Below are 17,021 nucleotides of genomic sequence, written 5' to 3' on the forward strand. Positions count from 1 at the left end.
CAGAGGAAAGAAGTTGCAGGTGCAACCAAAACTTCAACAGAGAAAACTTCATAAGAATAAAATAACTGTACCCCCTCCTTAAAGTTTACCTCTGAGAATAGACACAACAGGGCATAATTACTGTCACTGCTGTAACAAGCACGTCTCCTCACTCGGCAGCCGTAATCGCGACCTTTTGTCTTTTTTGTTCGCTTTATTTTACCTCGTGCTGCAAATGTAAATGTCACCCGTGCTGTGATCCGTAAGCCTTCCTTCTCCACAGAGCGGCACAGTGTCTGATTGTACAGCTGAACCTTTAAAGTGTCAGCACGTCTCAGACGGGATACAACAATATCTTTGTCATCTCTGGCTGCTTAGGGATTCAGAAAATTGCACCCTCTGCTTCAGCTACATACTGAAACTCCTACTGATGAAAGCATGCGAGCATGAATGAGGCTGCTCTCCTACTGCACTGGATATGCAGCGTAGGAGTTTGACGGGAAGAATTACAGTTACGCACGCAGTATTCTGTAAATGCTAAAGCGATGCACTGTCACATTTAACTCCTGCAGCATGATGGGAGAAGAGTTCAGATTTGCACGTTTGCACTGATATCACATTTGCAAACATCTCCAAACATATAGCAGCAAAATGTTTGTGAATTCACACTGAAAATTTAGCATATTGTGTATTTAAAATATGTGTAAGCAGGTTTGTCTGGATTCAGTGACTCCCACTGTAAAGCCAAGTGTTTGTGTTTGTGCCAAGCTTTGCAGGCACACAAAGATAATCTAATATTGATCTGATACAAAAGCTTATTGGCAAGATTTTTCCAGATTACTGGACATGTTTTGTTTTAACAGTGTTTAAAGGAACTTTATATAAATCTGGAGGAGAACGGTGAGATCTTCATCTGAGTCATTTTCATGTCTAAACGGGACAGACTGAGGAATCACGTGCAGGGTGGGAGAAGGTAGCAGAAACAAACAAACAACAACAACAACAAATTATTAAAGGATGTACAGGGGTTAAGGGGTTAGAGTCAATAAGAACTGGGGTGCATGCCTCTATCACCCCAGTTCTTATTGATTTGCATTGGTTACCCATAAAATATAGCATTGAATTTAAAATATTGTTGCTCACCTTTAAAATTATAAATGATTTAGCCCCTCGTTATCTTGTTGATCTTCTTAGTCTACATGTCCCTGGGCGAGCCCTCAGGTCTTCAGCCCAGTTACTCCTGGCTCAGCCTGGATCTAGACTTAAATCTAGGGGTGACCGTGCTTTTGAATCTGTGGAACGACCTTCCCATCGCTATCCGTGTGTCAGACTCCGTTTTATCTTTTAAATCCCGTTTAAAAACTCATTTATTCAACATAGCTTCTCCATCTAGTTAGTGTCCCTGTTTTATATTTGGTTCAATTTCTTATTTATGTACTTTATCTTTTAGCTATATCTGTTCTTAGTAACTTTGTTCTTATATTCCCTTTTATTGCTGTATAATTGTGCCCTTAACCTGATGACATATGTGGTACTTTGTTAATAGTCTTTTTTATTGTCTTAATTTCCCTGTTTTTATTGTAAAGCACTTTGATGTACGACTGGTCTTTTAAATGTGCTATACAAATAAAGTTGTATTGTAGCGAACCTTTGAATTTAGTAACTCGTTGAGGCTCCAACAGCAGCAACCGTTTCATTCATGGCTCATAACGCTTGCACAACAATGAGGAGAACTCCTGTATAAGTGTTCCGGTTCATCGGCACTTGTGGGACGGTTTGATTGAAAAAGCACACTCGAGGTCTCAGCTGGGTTCATGTTGGGACCTTTTCAGAACATGAATTGTTTTCTTTTTTAATCATTATAGTTTAGATTTATTTGTTTCAGGTCATGGACTGATTTCCTGACATTCTCCTCTGAAATTTCTTGACACATTTTTTGAAATTTATTGCTCTCCAAGTCATTGGAAGGCATCCATGCCCCAATGTGCCAAATAAGGCCCCGATTCGGGACGCTCCCTCCACGGTGCTTCACAGTTTCAATGAGCGGGCCTTCTTCCTCCAACAGAGCACAGAGGTTCGTCTTTTCTGAGACTGTGTGCTTATTAAAGACAAAGAAATCCAAACTACTCTGTGTTGTATCCATACGTGTGACCTGGATGTTTGCGGTTCACACAGCTGTATCTTAAATATCTGCAAACAAAGCTGTAAATACTTCTCAATATAATCTTAAAACATTAATAAAATATATGCACAATGTCTTTTGCTATTTCAGAATGAGAGATCAGAAATGTGTTTCCTTGGTGTGCCTACGAAGCTTGGCACAAACACTGGAACCATCCAACGTGCTGACAGATCTTCCACCACCTACAAACGAGTCTTTTTTTAGCAGCTTGAGATTGTGCGCGTAGTCGAGCAGAGATACTGGGATGAAAGGAATTCCACGTGCAAATAGAAGAACTACAAACCTTCCTGATGAGAACAGGTTCATAAGTTTAAAATGTTGATACTGTGAAATGATCCAACAAACGCCCCAGGCTGACCTTCATTTGCTTACATACACAGTATAGATGGGAGTACGAGCAAAACATCACACAGAGGGAATAAAACCACCTTTGAAATCACGCTGCCATCACTGTACTCACCAACCAGCGACTCCAGGGCCACTCTGTAGGCGCTGGCATGTCGGTGAGGCTGCCACTGGGCACACAGCCCGTTCATCCTCACCTGATAGGTACTCAGGTTGGTCACGCCCAGGTACACTGCAGGGAAACAGAAAGTGTTTTTACTTGCAGAGCAGATATTTACGAGCCCAGACATTATTTCCAAATTCCATTCTTGAATCTGTCACTCGGAGCAGTGTTTGAGTTTTACAAAAAGAACTAAATGCTGATTGAAGAGCTGCAGCTCAGGAATGTCGGGTTTCTGCAGTAAACATATTTCTCTACTAACTTTAAACTCTTATTAATACTGGAACAATGACATCACAGCACCGTGAGCCTCTTCATGGCATGCACCAAGTAAATTTCACCAATCAGACAAGCAGCAGCCCCCTCACATCAGGAGCCCACGACTGGCTGTGGAGGTTTCAGTTTTTTACGTACATATCTAACATTTCCTCTCGTTATTTACAAACTTAATTATTTAGAAAGTTATTTAGATTTAAATTGAACCGAACTAGGGCTGCCACAAACGATTATTTTGATAGTCGACTAATCAGATCATCATCCATTGGACGTAAAACGTACAGCTTATTGCACCAGCAGCATCTGCTCTTATATAACTATCATTAGCTTACAGCTTTAAGTGTTTAAGGTATGTGCTAACTAAAAATAAAGACAAGATGATAGTTTATTAAATTTTAATGAAATTTGCAGATTGTTTCGGTGAAGTTTAATAAACTCCTTGCTATCTAAAATATAACAGGACACCGGAGTAAATTCTTGAGCATCTCACACTTCTGATAATCAGCTGTCTGCTTGATGTTTATTCAGCTGTGTAAAAACTATAACTTTAATCTCAGCCAAACAGATTTACTCAGGAACAAATAAAATACTAAAAAAGCCAAACAATAACATTTTTAAGTTATCTAAGTGACTTATATATCATGTTTAACCTGAGTAGCGAAAGACGGCGGTGGGTTTGAAAACGATTAGCCGGGAGTCCGGTGTTCTCACGGCTCTAGTTAGCCTAGCCCCCGGCTAGCTATCGAGCTAGTGGGTAACAGACGTCTCCGAAAACGTCGGAGCGCTTTTGAAAATATGTGGTGTCTTGATAAACTGAGCAGATATTTGAGGTTTACACAGCTACATTCTCACCTGAAAATATGTTAAACGTTTATTTTGTGACCCAGAAAGAATAATAAGAGTAATATTAAAACTAACTAGCTGCCGCCATTGTTGGAAACTGAGCTGGGCTGCGCTATGAATTCTGGGACACAGCTTCTTCTTCTTCGGGGTTTAACGGCAGCTGGCATCCTTGTACATGCAGTGCTGCCATCTTCTGTTTCAGTCCGTTATTACACTCTTAAATCCTACTACTTATTCCTGCGTCTTTTGTGATCTTACAAAGCTTCAAACGATGCGTCGACTATTAAATCAGTCGTCAACGATTTTGATAGTCGACGTAATCGTGACTAGTCGACTAATCAGGGCAGCCCTAAACCGAACATGATAAGATATTTCCAAAAACTAAAGCTAAAATCTGTCTCAGATCTCTTAGTCTAAGAACAGATGTGATGTGGGTCAGTTCCAGCTGTATTATTGGACATTTTAATGTAATTTGATGTCCCTGCTATTCTTTTATGTCATGCCTCCTACAGTCACCTGTGTGGAGGCTACGAGTTTTGATGTCATGAGTCTGGACACGAACAAAAGCAGCATTGAGACATAAAACTAAGCCTAAAAACGTGCATTATAAACTTGTAAGCATTCCTCTCTATACTGCCATACGAGCAAAGCTATATATATGTTTAACAGCACTCAGCTCACGTCTGAGGAACCACACGGCATCCTGTTTCCACACGGCAGATGCAAAAGTCTCTGGCCAGTTGGTTTCAAGGACACCAAAGTGCACTTTCATGAAGTTATTTACAGACACACAGAAATATAGCTGCACTGTCGTTGCTTCAGAAGTCTGGCTTATGCACACACGCACAAACAAACCCACACACACTCTGTTTATGCAAATGGTATGTATGCGCTTTTATCGGCCGACGTTTGAAAGCAGCTCTTGTTCCCAGCTGAAGAACATTAGCATGCATGTCTCTGTGAGCTGGTAATGGCCTGTACAGCTCAGTATCATTCCCTCTGACAAAACAGAACATTTCCAGTTGAGCCAAATATCTAATCTGCATTATTTTGAACTTCATACAAATGCATAATGTATCCCTGCATAATGTTTCTGTAAACCTCTCAGCAAGTGACTTAATGAGGAGACGCAAAGGGATTCTTAAGTCAGCATCTCTACATATATGTCGACACAGTAAAGACAAAACACTCCAGCTGTTTGGATTCGCTACTATTGATGATCTGCCAATCTTCAACAGGAACTGGTGCTCTAGAAACTTCACACAGAGGAAAATGTTGAGAATCATCAGCAGTAACTTTGATTCAGTGGTCCCACTTCACCACGACAATCCAGCACAGCGTTTCTGTTTCTGCTGATGCGGCACATTCAGACTCCATCTCACCCACACTCGTTAACAAAAACCCATGATGCTTATTCATTTGGGCAGTTACTCACTCCCACCCCCAAAAGAGCAATGCACCGTTTACAAGCAGAGTGACCTCAGACTTTCCTGCTGCTTCACACTGCCCCGTTGGGCAGAGACGCTCACACCCCCTGTGAGTTAAAGAAGCTCAGATGGATGTAAAGCAGCTGTTCCTTTGTCTTGTAAAAACTACAATGAGGCTCTTCAGGAAACTTATATTCTGCACATACATGCTGCTCACAGATATGTTCAAGCAAACGGAGTACTGGAGACATATCCCAACAAAGGATGCAGGATCACCTATAAAGAGCTTTGTTAGCCTGCCCAACGTGCTCCCACTGCAATGGAAAAAGTAACTAATGCACAACATTCATGAGACATGGAAACATTAACGATTAGCTCATCAGCTTTATTTTACTAATTAGTATCTTTTAAGATGCAAAATATGTCAGTTTCTCAGGCTCTGTTTCGCAGAGAGAGCCCGTCTCCAAACAGCTGCACTTTTCTAAATGCCACACAATCTGTGCAGGAAGCTTCGGTCATATAATGTTTCTGGTTGTTCCCTTAATATCGAGTCGCTCAGAATGTTATCAGTAGATTGATATTTGATGTAAATTCATTAAAGTAAGATTCGATTTCACTGTGAAAAGGCTTCAAGAGCTGATTAGAGCACAAAAACAATTTGTGTGACAAGAATAATTATGAGATGTGGATGGATGGATGGGTGGATGGAAGGATGGATGGAAGGGTGGATGGATGGATGGATGGAAGGATGGATGGATGGGTGGATGGGTGGATGGAAGGAAGGGTGGATGGATGGATGGATGGATGGAAGGATGGATGGAAGGATGGAATGATGGAAGGATGGATGGAATGGTAAATGGTAAATGGTAAATGGACTGGTTCTTATATAGCGCTTTTCTACTCTTCTGAGCACTCAAAGCGCTTTACACAACTTGTGATGGAAGAATGGAAGGATGGATGGATGGAAGGATGGATGGATGGATGGAAGGATGGATGGAAGGATGGATGGGTGGATGGAAGGATGGATGGATGGATGGATGGAAGGATGGAATGATGGATGGAAGGATGGATGGATGGGTTGATGGAAGAATGGAAGGATGGATGGATGGAATGATGGATGGATGGATGGAAGGATGATGGATGGATGGGTTGATGGAAGAATGGAAGGATGGAAGGATGGATGGAAGGATGGATGGGTGGATGGAAGGATGGATGGATGGATGGATGGATGGATGGATGGAAGGATGGAATGATGGATGGAAGGATGGATGGATGGATGGAAGGAAGAATGGAAGGATGGATGGATGGATGGATGGAAGGATGGATGGATGGATGGAAGGATGATGGATGGATGGGTTGATGGAAGAATGGAAGGATGGAAGGATGGATGGAAGGATGGATGGGTGGATGGAAGGATGGATGGATGGATGGATGGATGGATGGAATGATGGATGGAAGGATGGATGGATGGGTTGATGGAAGAATGGAAGGATGGATGGATGGAAGGATGGATGGATGGATGGAAGGATGGATGGGTGGATGGAAGGAAGGATGGAAGGATGGATGGATGGATGGATGGATGTGCCATGGGTTCCCCAGTTTCACCCATTGTGGTCAACTTCTACATGGAAACAGTGGAAAAGAGGGCTTTGCTATCCTACCCTGGATGACATATGTGGGTGAAAATCGTACCAAAATTCACGAATCACATAAACTCAGTGGACCAACACATCAGATTTATCAAGGAAGGATATGAAAAGTGGCAGGTTAGCCTTCTTAGACTGAGATTTCCATCAGTAATGGGGGACATCTAAAAGCTGATGCGTACCTTAAACCTACATCCACTGGAGCACAAACTGGGCGCCATCAGGACGCTACAATACAGATCAAACACCATCCCCACAGACACAGCGGCCAGAAGAGCAAGAAGTTGCTGAGTAAATGTGGTTATCCCAGCTGGACATTTGTCACACCTGGGAAGGCACCTAAAGAAGCTCCAGCCGATCCAGGAGGGAAGGACAACCTCAGTGTCCGGAGTATCAGAACAGTTAAGACACATTTTCTCTAAACACTGCGTCTCTGTGGCTTTCAACACGCTTTGATTAGGTCCCCCGGCACAAGTTTCATGCCTTACTTCTAAATTACTGCTTTACTTTTGAAAACTTAGATTTTGAGTATTTCACAAGTAACCTTTTGCTGTATCCTTGCAATAAGCATTAAATACCATATACAACACATGATCTGGGGTATTTCTTTCATAAACCTTTAGGTATACGAGTGTAAGCAGATAACCTGGAGTGTCATTCTTCTTTTTGCCACAACGACCATGATACTCGTCCTCTGCGTGACATTGATACATCAGCCCACTAAGCTCTGCTGGTCCATTGGCTTCATTAACATGCTGGTGAGCAATATGACAGATGCTCCATTCACCTCCTGGGATCCCACTGGCCTCATCATCTTGCTCTCTTTTCGACTCAACCCATCTCTCCATCTTTGTCAGAGTTCATCCCCTTCTTCTTTCCTCGTTTTCCTTCCAAACTTGTCCTTCAATTCAAGCAAGAAGTGCTTAATTGTCATGCAGGCAGCGGAAACTGTGGCTCCAATGCAAAGTGACACGCTCCATTTAAAGCTGCATGTTCGGGCATTTAGCCGACACTTGTATCGAGAGCTCTCGCGCAGAGAGCAATGAGAGCGGATGAAAGGGTAGAGGTTCGGAGTCCTGCTCAAGGACACTTCAAAAGGACACATAGTTTTCATTGGATGCTTTGGCTGTCATGGAGATCAAACCAGAGACCTTTCATTTTCAAAAAGGGCTATTTCACCGATAGGCCAGTCTGCACTGAAGTGATTAATTATCATGCAGGAGAGGAAAATCCAGGCTCCTACTCTAATGATTGTACTTGAGAAGCAAGTGATTGATTGAACCAGGCCAAACACTCACAGAGCCTCAGGAAGTGTCCACATCACAAGTGAGATAACTTAAATCCATAGCATCTACAGTTCATTCTGGGATGTAATTAGGTGGAGTCGCCATTAAAGGCGTCAGATGGATATCAAGATATTGAGCCTGCAGGAGTCCGACTGCTCTCTGATTAGATTAGATGATATTGTTTATTCACTTGTACTCAAAGAGGTAGAATGGGCCGAGAAAACCAATAACAAGGTGTATAAATGATCCTGGGTGGAAAATGCCAACAGAACAATTAAGAGCAAGCAGAGCAAAGATGTACTGGTCTATTGGGAAATCATCACGGTGCAGGAAAGCTATAATTTGTAGTTTATAGTTGCTTTAATCTTTATTTTCTTAAATAGATTTTGACCTCATATTTGATTAAAAATATATATATAAAATTGAGCAAACGGTTGGACTTTCAAATGACTTTTTTCAAAAAGTGCCACAGGTAATATGAACGTGGTTTGTTATTTGTGTCAAGTTCATTTACTTCAAACCTAAAACAAGCCAGTTACTCTTGTGTTTCTTTAGTAGTTGTTTAAGTTAAAAATAATAATGATCGTCTGACACATCCAGTCAGTGCCGATCAGAGCTTTTGCAATATTTGGTTCTTTTCAATTCAGTTTTATTTATACAGTCGCCTCAAGGGGCTTTATATTGTATGGTAGACCCTAGAATAATACATACAATCACATGACCCCCTGTGAGGCTCTGGGAGGGGCGGGGCCATGTGCTGAGTTGTCTTTTCAGCTTAATTATAACATTAAATGACCGGGTCATGAAATCCCCTTAAACATCAATACTGACAAATATGGCATTTACATGTGCATTTATTTCTACAATAATTAGGTTCTCCTTATAATACCACCTGTTAAACCGGGACTAGTCACCACAGTGGTGGTATACACTCTATATCAGGTACGCCTTGGTACCATGTTAGTTCCCCTTTAGACTTTGGAACTGTCTTAACTCTCTGTGGAATAGATTTAACCAGGGCGGGAAACGTTTCTCAGGGATTTCGGTGCAAACTGACATCATAGGATTGTTGCTGCACATCCATGATGAGAATCTTCCATTACACTACATCCCAAAAGTGCTCTGTTGAATTGAAATCTGGTGACTGTAGAGGCCATTTGAGTACAGTGAAGATGGTAGACTGTGATCATAGAGAAACGGACATGGTCAGCAACAATACTCAGGCAGGCTGTAGTGTTTAAACCAGGGGTAGGCAACTCCAGGCCTCGAGTGCCGGAGTCCTGGAGGTTTTAGATGTGTCCATGATCCATCACAGCTGATTTAAAGAGCTAAATGACTCCTCAGCATTTCTTGAAGTTCTCCAGAGGCCTGGTAATGAACAATCATTTGATTCAGGTGTGTTAACCCAGGGTGGGATCTAAAACCTGCAGGACACCGGCACTCGAGGCCTGGAGTTGCTTACCCCTGGTTTAAACGATTCCCCACACCCTTAGACCACCATGAGGAACAACTTACACAAGGCAGGCGGATCCATGCTTTCATGTTTGTGTCAGATTCTGATTGTGCTATTTGACTGTTGCAATAGAAATGTGTGTGTGGCACACAGTGTGGTTGTTTGCTGCTGCTTCAAGGTTCATTGTGTATTTGGAGATGCTCTTCTGCAGACGTTGAAACACTGGTTTAAGTTACTGTCGCATTCATTTCAGCTCAAGTACTCACTCCTCTGACCTCTGAAAACCCTGGAGATGGTTACGTGAAGGATAATCCCAGCCAATCAGCAGCCTCTGAAATACTCAGACCAACTCATGAGGCACCAACTATAATGAAATGTTCAGAGTCACTTAAATGTCATTCCTTCCTCATTGTGACGCTCAGTTTGAGCAGCAGGTCATCTCTCCATCACGTCATCCCTAACTGCACCATCAATGTGATTGGCTGCGTGGACATTTGCATTAACAAGCAGCTGAGTGGCGTGTTAATGTTCATGGCTTTTATGGTCGCAATTACACTACCAGCTGCCAAAATGCATGTGCTGCAGTGCATGCACTTCTCAGCACATTCACAAGTCATTTAAAATGAAGATTACAGATAAAATAATAATAATAATAATAATAAAGCAAGTCACACATGAATATCCCTCCTTCTGCAGGTCCACAGAGAATATCACACTTTATATATGTAAAGCAGAATTAGGTATGAGGAAGATGCAGTGCTCTTCCTCATTAACCCTTTAAGACCTACCATAGAACCAAGTCCGCCAGAGCTTATATTATATGTTTACATGCTGTGGAGCCATTTTTGGGAGCATTTCAAGTTGCTATACATCAATACAACCATTACAGCCCAGATTTTAATAATATGTCTGCATTAAGTGCATAGTAATTACATAAATTTCAAAAAAGTGCAATAAACTACCAAAAAAATTAAAATCGTTTTTGTTTTTTAACATATATTTCTAGTTAGAGAAATTTAAGAGGCTTATCCCTCAAAACTGTAAATACAAAAAAGTTGCACAAAATAGTTTCCCACCACAGGAAATTTATTTTGAGTGTCTTCATAGTTTTATTTTTGAAATACACCAATTTTTATACACTGCAGGAAAAAATGAAAATAAATATTATAATGCAAAATTGCAAAAAAGCAGCATGTGCATCAAAATAAACTATTTCCAGCAGTGCAATATGAGTCCTAAGCATCCCAGAAACCACACAGAAAGTCATAAAGTCAAACATAACTTTTAAAAACACCAGTATAGGCTCATGAGGCCTTGATGGTAAAAAACTACATTTCCGCGAAAATGACGTCACTTCCGGTTTCGGGCAGGTCATGGCGGACATGCGATAGTTCACGCTGATGGACATAGGAAGTGTTATGAACAGCTGATCGGATCAGCAAAGCGTGTTTCTGGAATATTATGTTTTTGTTGCTGCAAGTGCTTTTTATGCAGTTTTTGCAAAGTTATATGTGGAAGGAAACTGTGACCGAGGACAAGCTGATGGCATAAGATGTAAGTACAACTCCTCCGGTTTCATATGCAAAAAGAATTATTGTGCTAGCTTACGTGGTTGCAGAGCTACCGGGATTTAAAAATAGTTACGCAAAACAGAGCGTGCTGCTCTGACCGGCTTTAAAGGGTTAAAGCATATAGGATATAACATTCAAACAGTTAACATGTTTACGAAAGGACTGATGAAATCAGTGCATTACAACTAACAAAAAAACAAATTTGCACTCAAAACAGGTGCAGGTATAAACATTTCAATGAAAACACAAACCCCCTCTGTTAATACGAGGCTTCTCTTACTTTACATCTAAAGAGAAAAACACTATAAATTCATAACAGAGTAAAAAGAGGATTTTAGATCCTACGAGGCAACAACTGACGACTCCTCCATCCTACTCTTTTCATCATGGTTATAGTTACAGTGAAGACAAACATAATACAATTTTAAAGACAATATCCTGTAATTAGATTGTGACTGCTGCTAAGAGCATCGCACGGGTATCTAGGATCAACATCTGAAGTGTCTGACTGTCTGTTGTAATTGGTGAAATGAAATAAACTAAGAGGCTGCAGCTGTTCTTCATTAAAGCTGGTGGAGTTTTGGAAGGTCAGCAAAAAATGAATCTTAAAAAGGTTGAAAGCAAAATTCAAGACGAAATAAAACATGCAGAGATTTGTTTGGGGCAATGTAATCAAGCTGCAGGTAAAAACATTATATATACAAGTCTGCAGGTGTAGTTTTATTAGATGTAGATGAAATCAGATTTGAAGTAAAAGTGTCGCTTTGTTTTTCAGAACAATTGTTTTTTTGCAAAATATCGTGATATTAAAAATGGAGACAAAAAAGAGATTACACTGGAAACTGTTGGAAGGATCCATGAACAGTTTCCAGTGACGGAAATACTGGTTTGAAAAGTTGTACGACTGCTGAAGAGCATCGCTTTAATGAGCTTAACTGGAGGCTTCACGAGGCCGACGCCACAAAGCTCTCTAATGTGATTTGATGCTTTGAACAGTGCCTGAGTTACGTTGTTACATTAATAACTTGCAGAGACGCTCTTAAACAGCACATCTGTATCTACTTCAGTGTGACTGCGAGTACAGAATTAAAGAAATGAATGATGAACTCACAGGTCTTGGCCCTTCCTGTCAGGGCTTCGCTGGATCCAGTCGAGTAGGAGGCGATGACCTTGACGCTGTACTCGGTACCACTCAGCAGGTTAACGATCAGCATGGTGTTCACATCCTCCCCCACAAAGGTTTCCAGAGCTTGTCCGGGAGCTGCAGGGTGATCATGGAGGAGACACGTCAAGGATGAGAAGATGGTCAGTGAAGCAGCAGGAGAACAGAGGAGCAACTTCAGAGGTCATCATTAGCTTCAGCTGCAGCACAAAATATCGTTTTCCTCTCACATTCCTCTACACTGTTAAAACTGGCAGCTCCTGTAGGAAGTGCAGCAGGTCTGCATATTTGCTTTTGTTCCTAACATGATCCTATTTTGACAAAACCCAACAAAAAGAGATGAGAACCAGGTAAGAGCTGAATAAAGCTCAGGATTTTTACTCCACCTGAGATGGTGAGTCAGTCCCACAGGCTGCTGAGTTTAAATGCTCAGCTTTACAACAGAAAGATATGCTAACAGCCTTCTATAAAAAGCGTTTGGGTCTCTTCTCTGAATGCAAAGACTGTGCGTGAGGGTGAAACTTTAAATTGGACCAAGCCTCACACTGGGTTAGTGGCTCCTCGCAGTGACAGCTGGATGCTAGCAGCTGCAGTTAGCTGTCTGCCTTCACTAAGCTGTCACTGAACTCGGTTTCTCGACCACGTTGTGGTTTTGGAGCTATTTAAAGGATTTTAATGCAAACATATTCGGTACACTGTGCGGGTAATTGTACTAAAAACTAGAGATGGACCGATCCGATATTACGTATCGGTATCGGTCCGATACTGACCTAAATTACTGAATCGGATATCGGAGAGAAATAAAAAATGTAATCCGATCCATTAAATATCAAAAAAGCACCTGACAAAACTTGCGAAACGGCGTAACTCGGCTCATAACGTAGCACGTCTGAGCAGTGTGGTCACGTGATAGAGCGGCTGTGTGTATTTGTAGCCTGCTAGCAAACATTTCATCTCTGAGGAAGTTATCTCAGAGAGAAATAAAGCAAGTGTGTAAGTTCATCTCTGAATGTTTGTAAAGCATTCCCGCGTTAAGCTTAACAACCGATATATAGAGCAACTGCCTCTCTCTCTCTCTCCTGCTGCTACTTCAATCGTGAAACTGCTTAATGATCAGCTGATCGGCTTTTCTGTCGCGAGTCCGTCTCTCTTCTTTGTTTTTGTCCCACTTTGCACCAGAAAGAGGAAACCAGCGGCTGAACAACAGCAGCACCATTAAGCTTGATAAGCTGTTGTTAGAATTTACTTAATATTACTTTCTACACCAGGATCTTTTTCTACGCAGCTGACGGCTGGTAACTGTGCAGGGGCGGATCTAGCAAAGTTTAGCCAGGGGGGCCGATAGGGCATGAACAGGGAAAAGGGGGCACAAAGACATACTTTTTTTTCTTATTCTCATTTAAAATATCTAGCTTTTAATTATTTAATAATTATCTGAATCTTACAACCAAAGTTTTAATCTGATGTAAAATGTATAGAAGTCCATTACTGTATATAGTAACTGTTAAGTCTAATATACCCTAGTAAGCTATACTGCTTTTTCCTTTGGGAAAGTACCATCTGTGAATTCTGCAATTCTGTTGAAGAAAGATGTTGAATCTATTTAATTATTCTTGAAAAATAATTTATTTCTGTGAATTTTTTTTCACCCAAGTTGATTACATTGATTAAGCATCATGAGGAAGAGGGTGGGGGGTGGTTCCCTATTTTCTTTTGCTGGGAGTTTGCAACCCTATTAGTTAGGTTGCTTAATATTTCTGAATAGGGAGGATGGAGCAGGTTTACGTTTATTAGATTGATCAGTATTGCTGAACTAGGAAATATTTTGGGTGCAGTGTGTTTTTTTTACATACAGGTATAACAGAATAGTTTTAGTGTTGTTGTTGTTTTTTAACTTGAGTATGAACTTATACAAAAAGCAGCAAGATATTAAAAAAACAGTTTTATTGATTAAAACACACTATATTGGATTCATATCGGTATCGGCAGATATCCAAATTTATGATATCGGTATCGGACATAAAAAAGTGGTATCGTGCCATCTCTACTAAAAACCGAGTCCTCCAGCGTTGGTGAGTAAGTACTTTTTTTGATCCTTTCTCTGAGGTAAAGTTCGGCATTTTAAGTGTCAGTGACACTTCAGCACTGGATTACATTTGTATCCCTGGTGGTTTGTTACAATAAGAAACTCCTTCAGCATTTCTGTCTTTTCGTTTTTATCCACATATTTATGAAATTGACAAAATTATAGAATTATGGTTTGCAAACATTTCTTAAAACTGTCTGAACTCGATGGGACTTAAACTGTAATATTTGAAATGAGCTAAAAAAGAGATTAGGGAGAAATAATTGGTATGTGTAGGGCTGCTCAATTAATCGAATTTTAATCTCGATTACGATCTGGGCTTTCAACGATCATTAAAAATGACTGAGCCGATTATTAGCCCCTCCCTCGTGCTTTACTCTCGCGCTGCTCCGTGTGGCAAATCGAGCGCACCTCTCTGCGTTTCCAACACGTGTCACAACAATTAGCAGAGGTCTCCAACCTTTTTTGCGCCACGGACCGGTTTATGCCCGACAATATTTTCATGGACCGGCCTTTAAGGTGTCGTGGATAAATACAACAAAATAAAACTAGTACTGGTACCGAAAAAAAGAAGATTTATTCATAACACACGTGAAAAGACCCAGGAAAACAGAGTAAACGATAAAAACGATAACAAAATAACGCTGAAAACCGATAAAAACCCTGAAAACTATACATTTCACACCTGAGCCTCAACTCTCGCGGCCCGGTACCAAACGACTCACGGACCGGTACCGGTCCGAGGCCCGGGGGTTGGGGACCGCTGATTAAGAGGACCCGAGGGAAGCTCGGAAAGCTGAGCAGAAGTTATTTGGAGAGGAGAGTGACTGCTGTTGGTTGAAAAGAGGTAAAAAAACTTCAGTGGTGTGGAAACGTTACGGGTTCATGAGTCAGACGTGGATCAAGTAGACACAGTGTGTAAACTTTGCTACAGTGTCGTAGCTGCACCACAGAGCAACACTGCAAAGTTCACTAAACATGTTTACATTTTTCATTTATTTTTTATATTGCAAACATTTGCACTGTTATCAGTATTTGCAAAGTCATTATTCAACACATTGTTATTGTTAAATAAATAACGTCAAATAATCGAGATCTCAGTGAAAATAATCGTGATTATCATTTTTGTCATAATCGAGCAGCCCTATTTATGTGTTTAAATTACCAGTTAGAGGCTGGTAGATGACCCTGTACCCCATTGTGGGCGACGGTGGAACATCCCAGCTGATCTTGAAGCGATTGTACCATTCCTCTGAGACACGCAGGTTCCTGGGAGCTAAGAGAGGAACTGAGAAGCAGAGAGGGACGAGAAAAGACAGATTATTATATTATTATTATATGTATGCAAAGTGTTAACAAATATTAAGGAACAAATATCGATATAGGCAAATATTTGGGCATTTATGTGTGAGTGTCTGGAGTCAGAACAGGGAAAAGAGAGAGAAACATGGTGCAGCAGAAACATCATTAACAAAGAGAACAGAGAAAAACATGAAAGTGAAAGAGGAGAAGTCAGCTGTTTACCAACAAACTGAAGCCACAGTTTAAATCGAAATAACGTGAATCCAGCAGAAGCAAAAGCATTAAATATATTCCTGTACAGAATGATTAGAATGAGCTGTGATAATGAGACAGGAAGTACAGAGAGGAACTGCAAGGGCAGACGCCGAGTTGGCAAAAGGGAGATAATGACGAGTCAAAAAAAGGCCTAAAAGTTTGATAACGCCTAATAAAATTTCAACTGTCGGCACAGCAGAAAAGTAAAGTCTCCCCACTGTTACAGAGTGTACAGTCGAATTAATCTGCCAGAGCGATATTAAAACCAGAGGACTTATCGCTGGCTCGACAGCTGGGACACGTCTTTTGAAATGGCCGGAATAATACGAATCTTAAAATAAAGTGCTTTCCTTGAGGAACGTGTGCTTTTCGAGCCGTCTGCACATTCACATACGTTTATAACCTCCGTGCAGTCTCTCCCACAGCCGTGATAAATTCCAGATCGCCGTGGTTAATGGGAAGCTGTGAGACTTTTTGGGTGAAATCCCCGAGTGAATCTGCTGGCTGTTGAGTTGCACATTTGAAATGCTAAAAACCTCCCATCGCTCTCGCTGAGCTGAGCCGGCTCACCATTACTGCAACCGAACCCTCCAAATTATGCCGGCTCTTCTGCCTCATTTTCCCTCTTCACCTTCCCGGCCGATCACCATTAAAAAGCTAATCATGCTCTCTGCAACAGAGCCGTGCTCCCCCCACACCCCCGGTGTCTGCTGCACCCTCATGTGTTCAAATCCCTCTGTTATACCCGCCTCTTCGGTCGTATTATCTATTTTCACTGTGCCCTTCCTGGTCCTGAGAAAATTACCATCATCCTCTGAACTCCGTCTGCATTTCCTCCCACTGTGTCTTCGCCCTTCAGGCCTGAGGGTAATGAGAATCTGGAGGTTTAATGAAACTTTCAGAGTAAAAAAATGCTTTTTTGGGTGCTGAGGATCTGGGGTACTAATTCTGCATGCAGACCTCGTACTGCGTACATTGTGCTCTGTGCATCTATCATCTAACAGTTGTTGAGATGACATCGAGTCCCCGAGCTGCTGCCCACTTTTTT

The 17,021-nt window shown here is 41.3% G+C and overlaps 1 protein-coding gene across 4 annotated transcripts in view; it reads right to left on the reverse strand.

The window, feature by feature from the left end:
- col14a1b (collagen, type XIV, alpha 1b) overlaps window positions 1-17,021 on the reverse strand; it is a 191,182-nt gene that overhangs the window by 62,327 nt on the left and 111,834 nt on the right. For all 4 annotated transcript variants that reach the window (XM_087834563.1, XM_087834562.1, XM_087834561.1 and 1 more), the window contains 3 exons: window positions 15,582-15,704; window positions 12,280-12,429; window positions 2,622-2,738 (listed from right to left, as the gene is read on the reverse strand). In XM_087834563.1, coding sequence (XP_087690689.1) covers window positions 2,622-2,738; window positions 12,280-12,429; window positions 15,582-15,704 — 390 coding nt within the window. The remainder of the gene's footprint in view (window positions 1-2,621; window positions 2,739-12,279; window positions 12,430-15,581; window positions 15,705-17,021) is intronic.

Source organism: Neolamprologus brichardi, chromosome 22 (assembly GCF_056152115.1).
Source record: "Neolamprologus brichardi isolate AB-2024 chromosome 22, ASM5615211v1, whole genome shotgun sequence".
Classification (NCBI taxonomy): Eukaryota; Metazoa; Chordata; class Actinopteri; order Cichliformes; family Cichlidae; genus Neolamprologus; species Neolamprologus brichardi.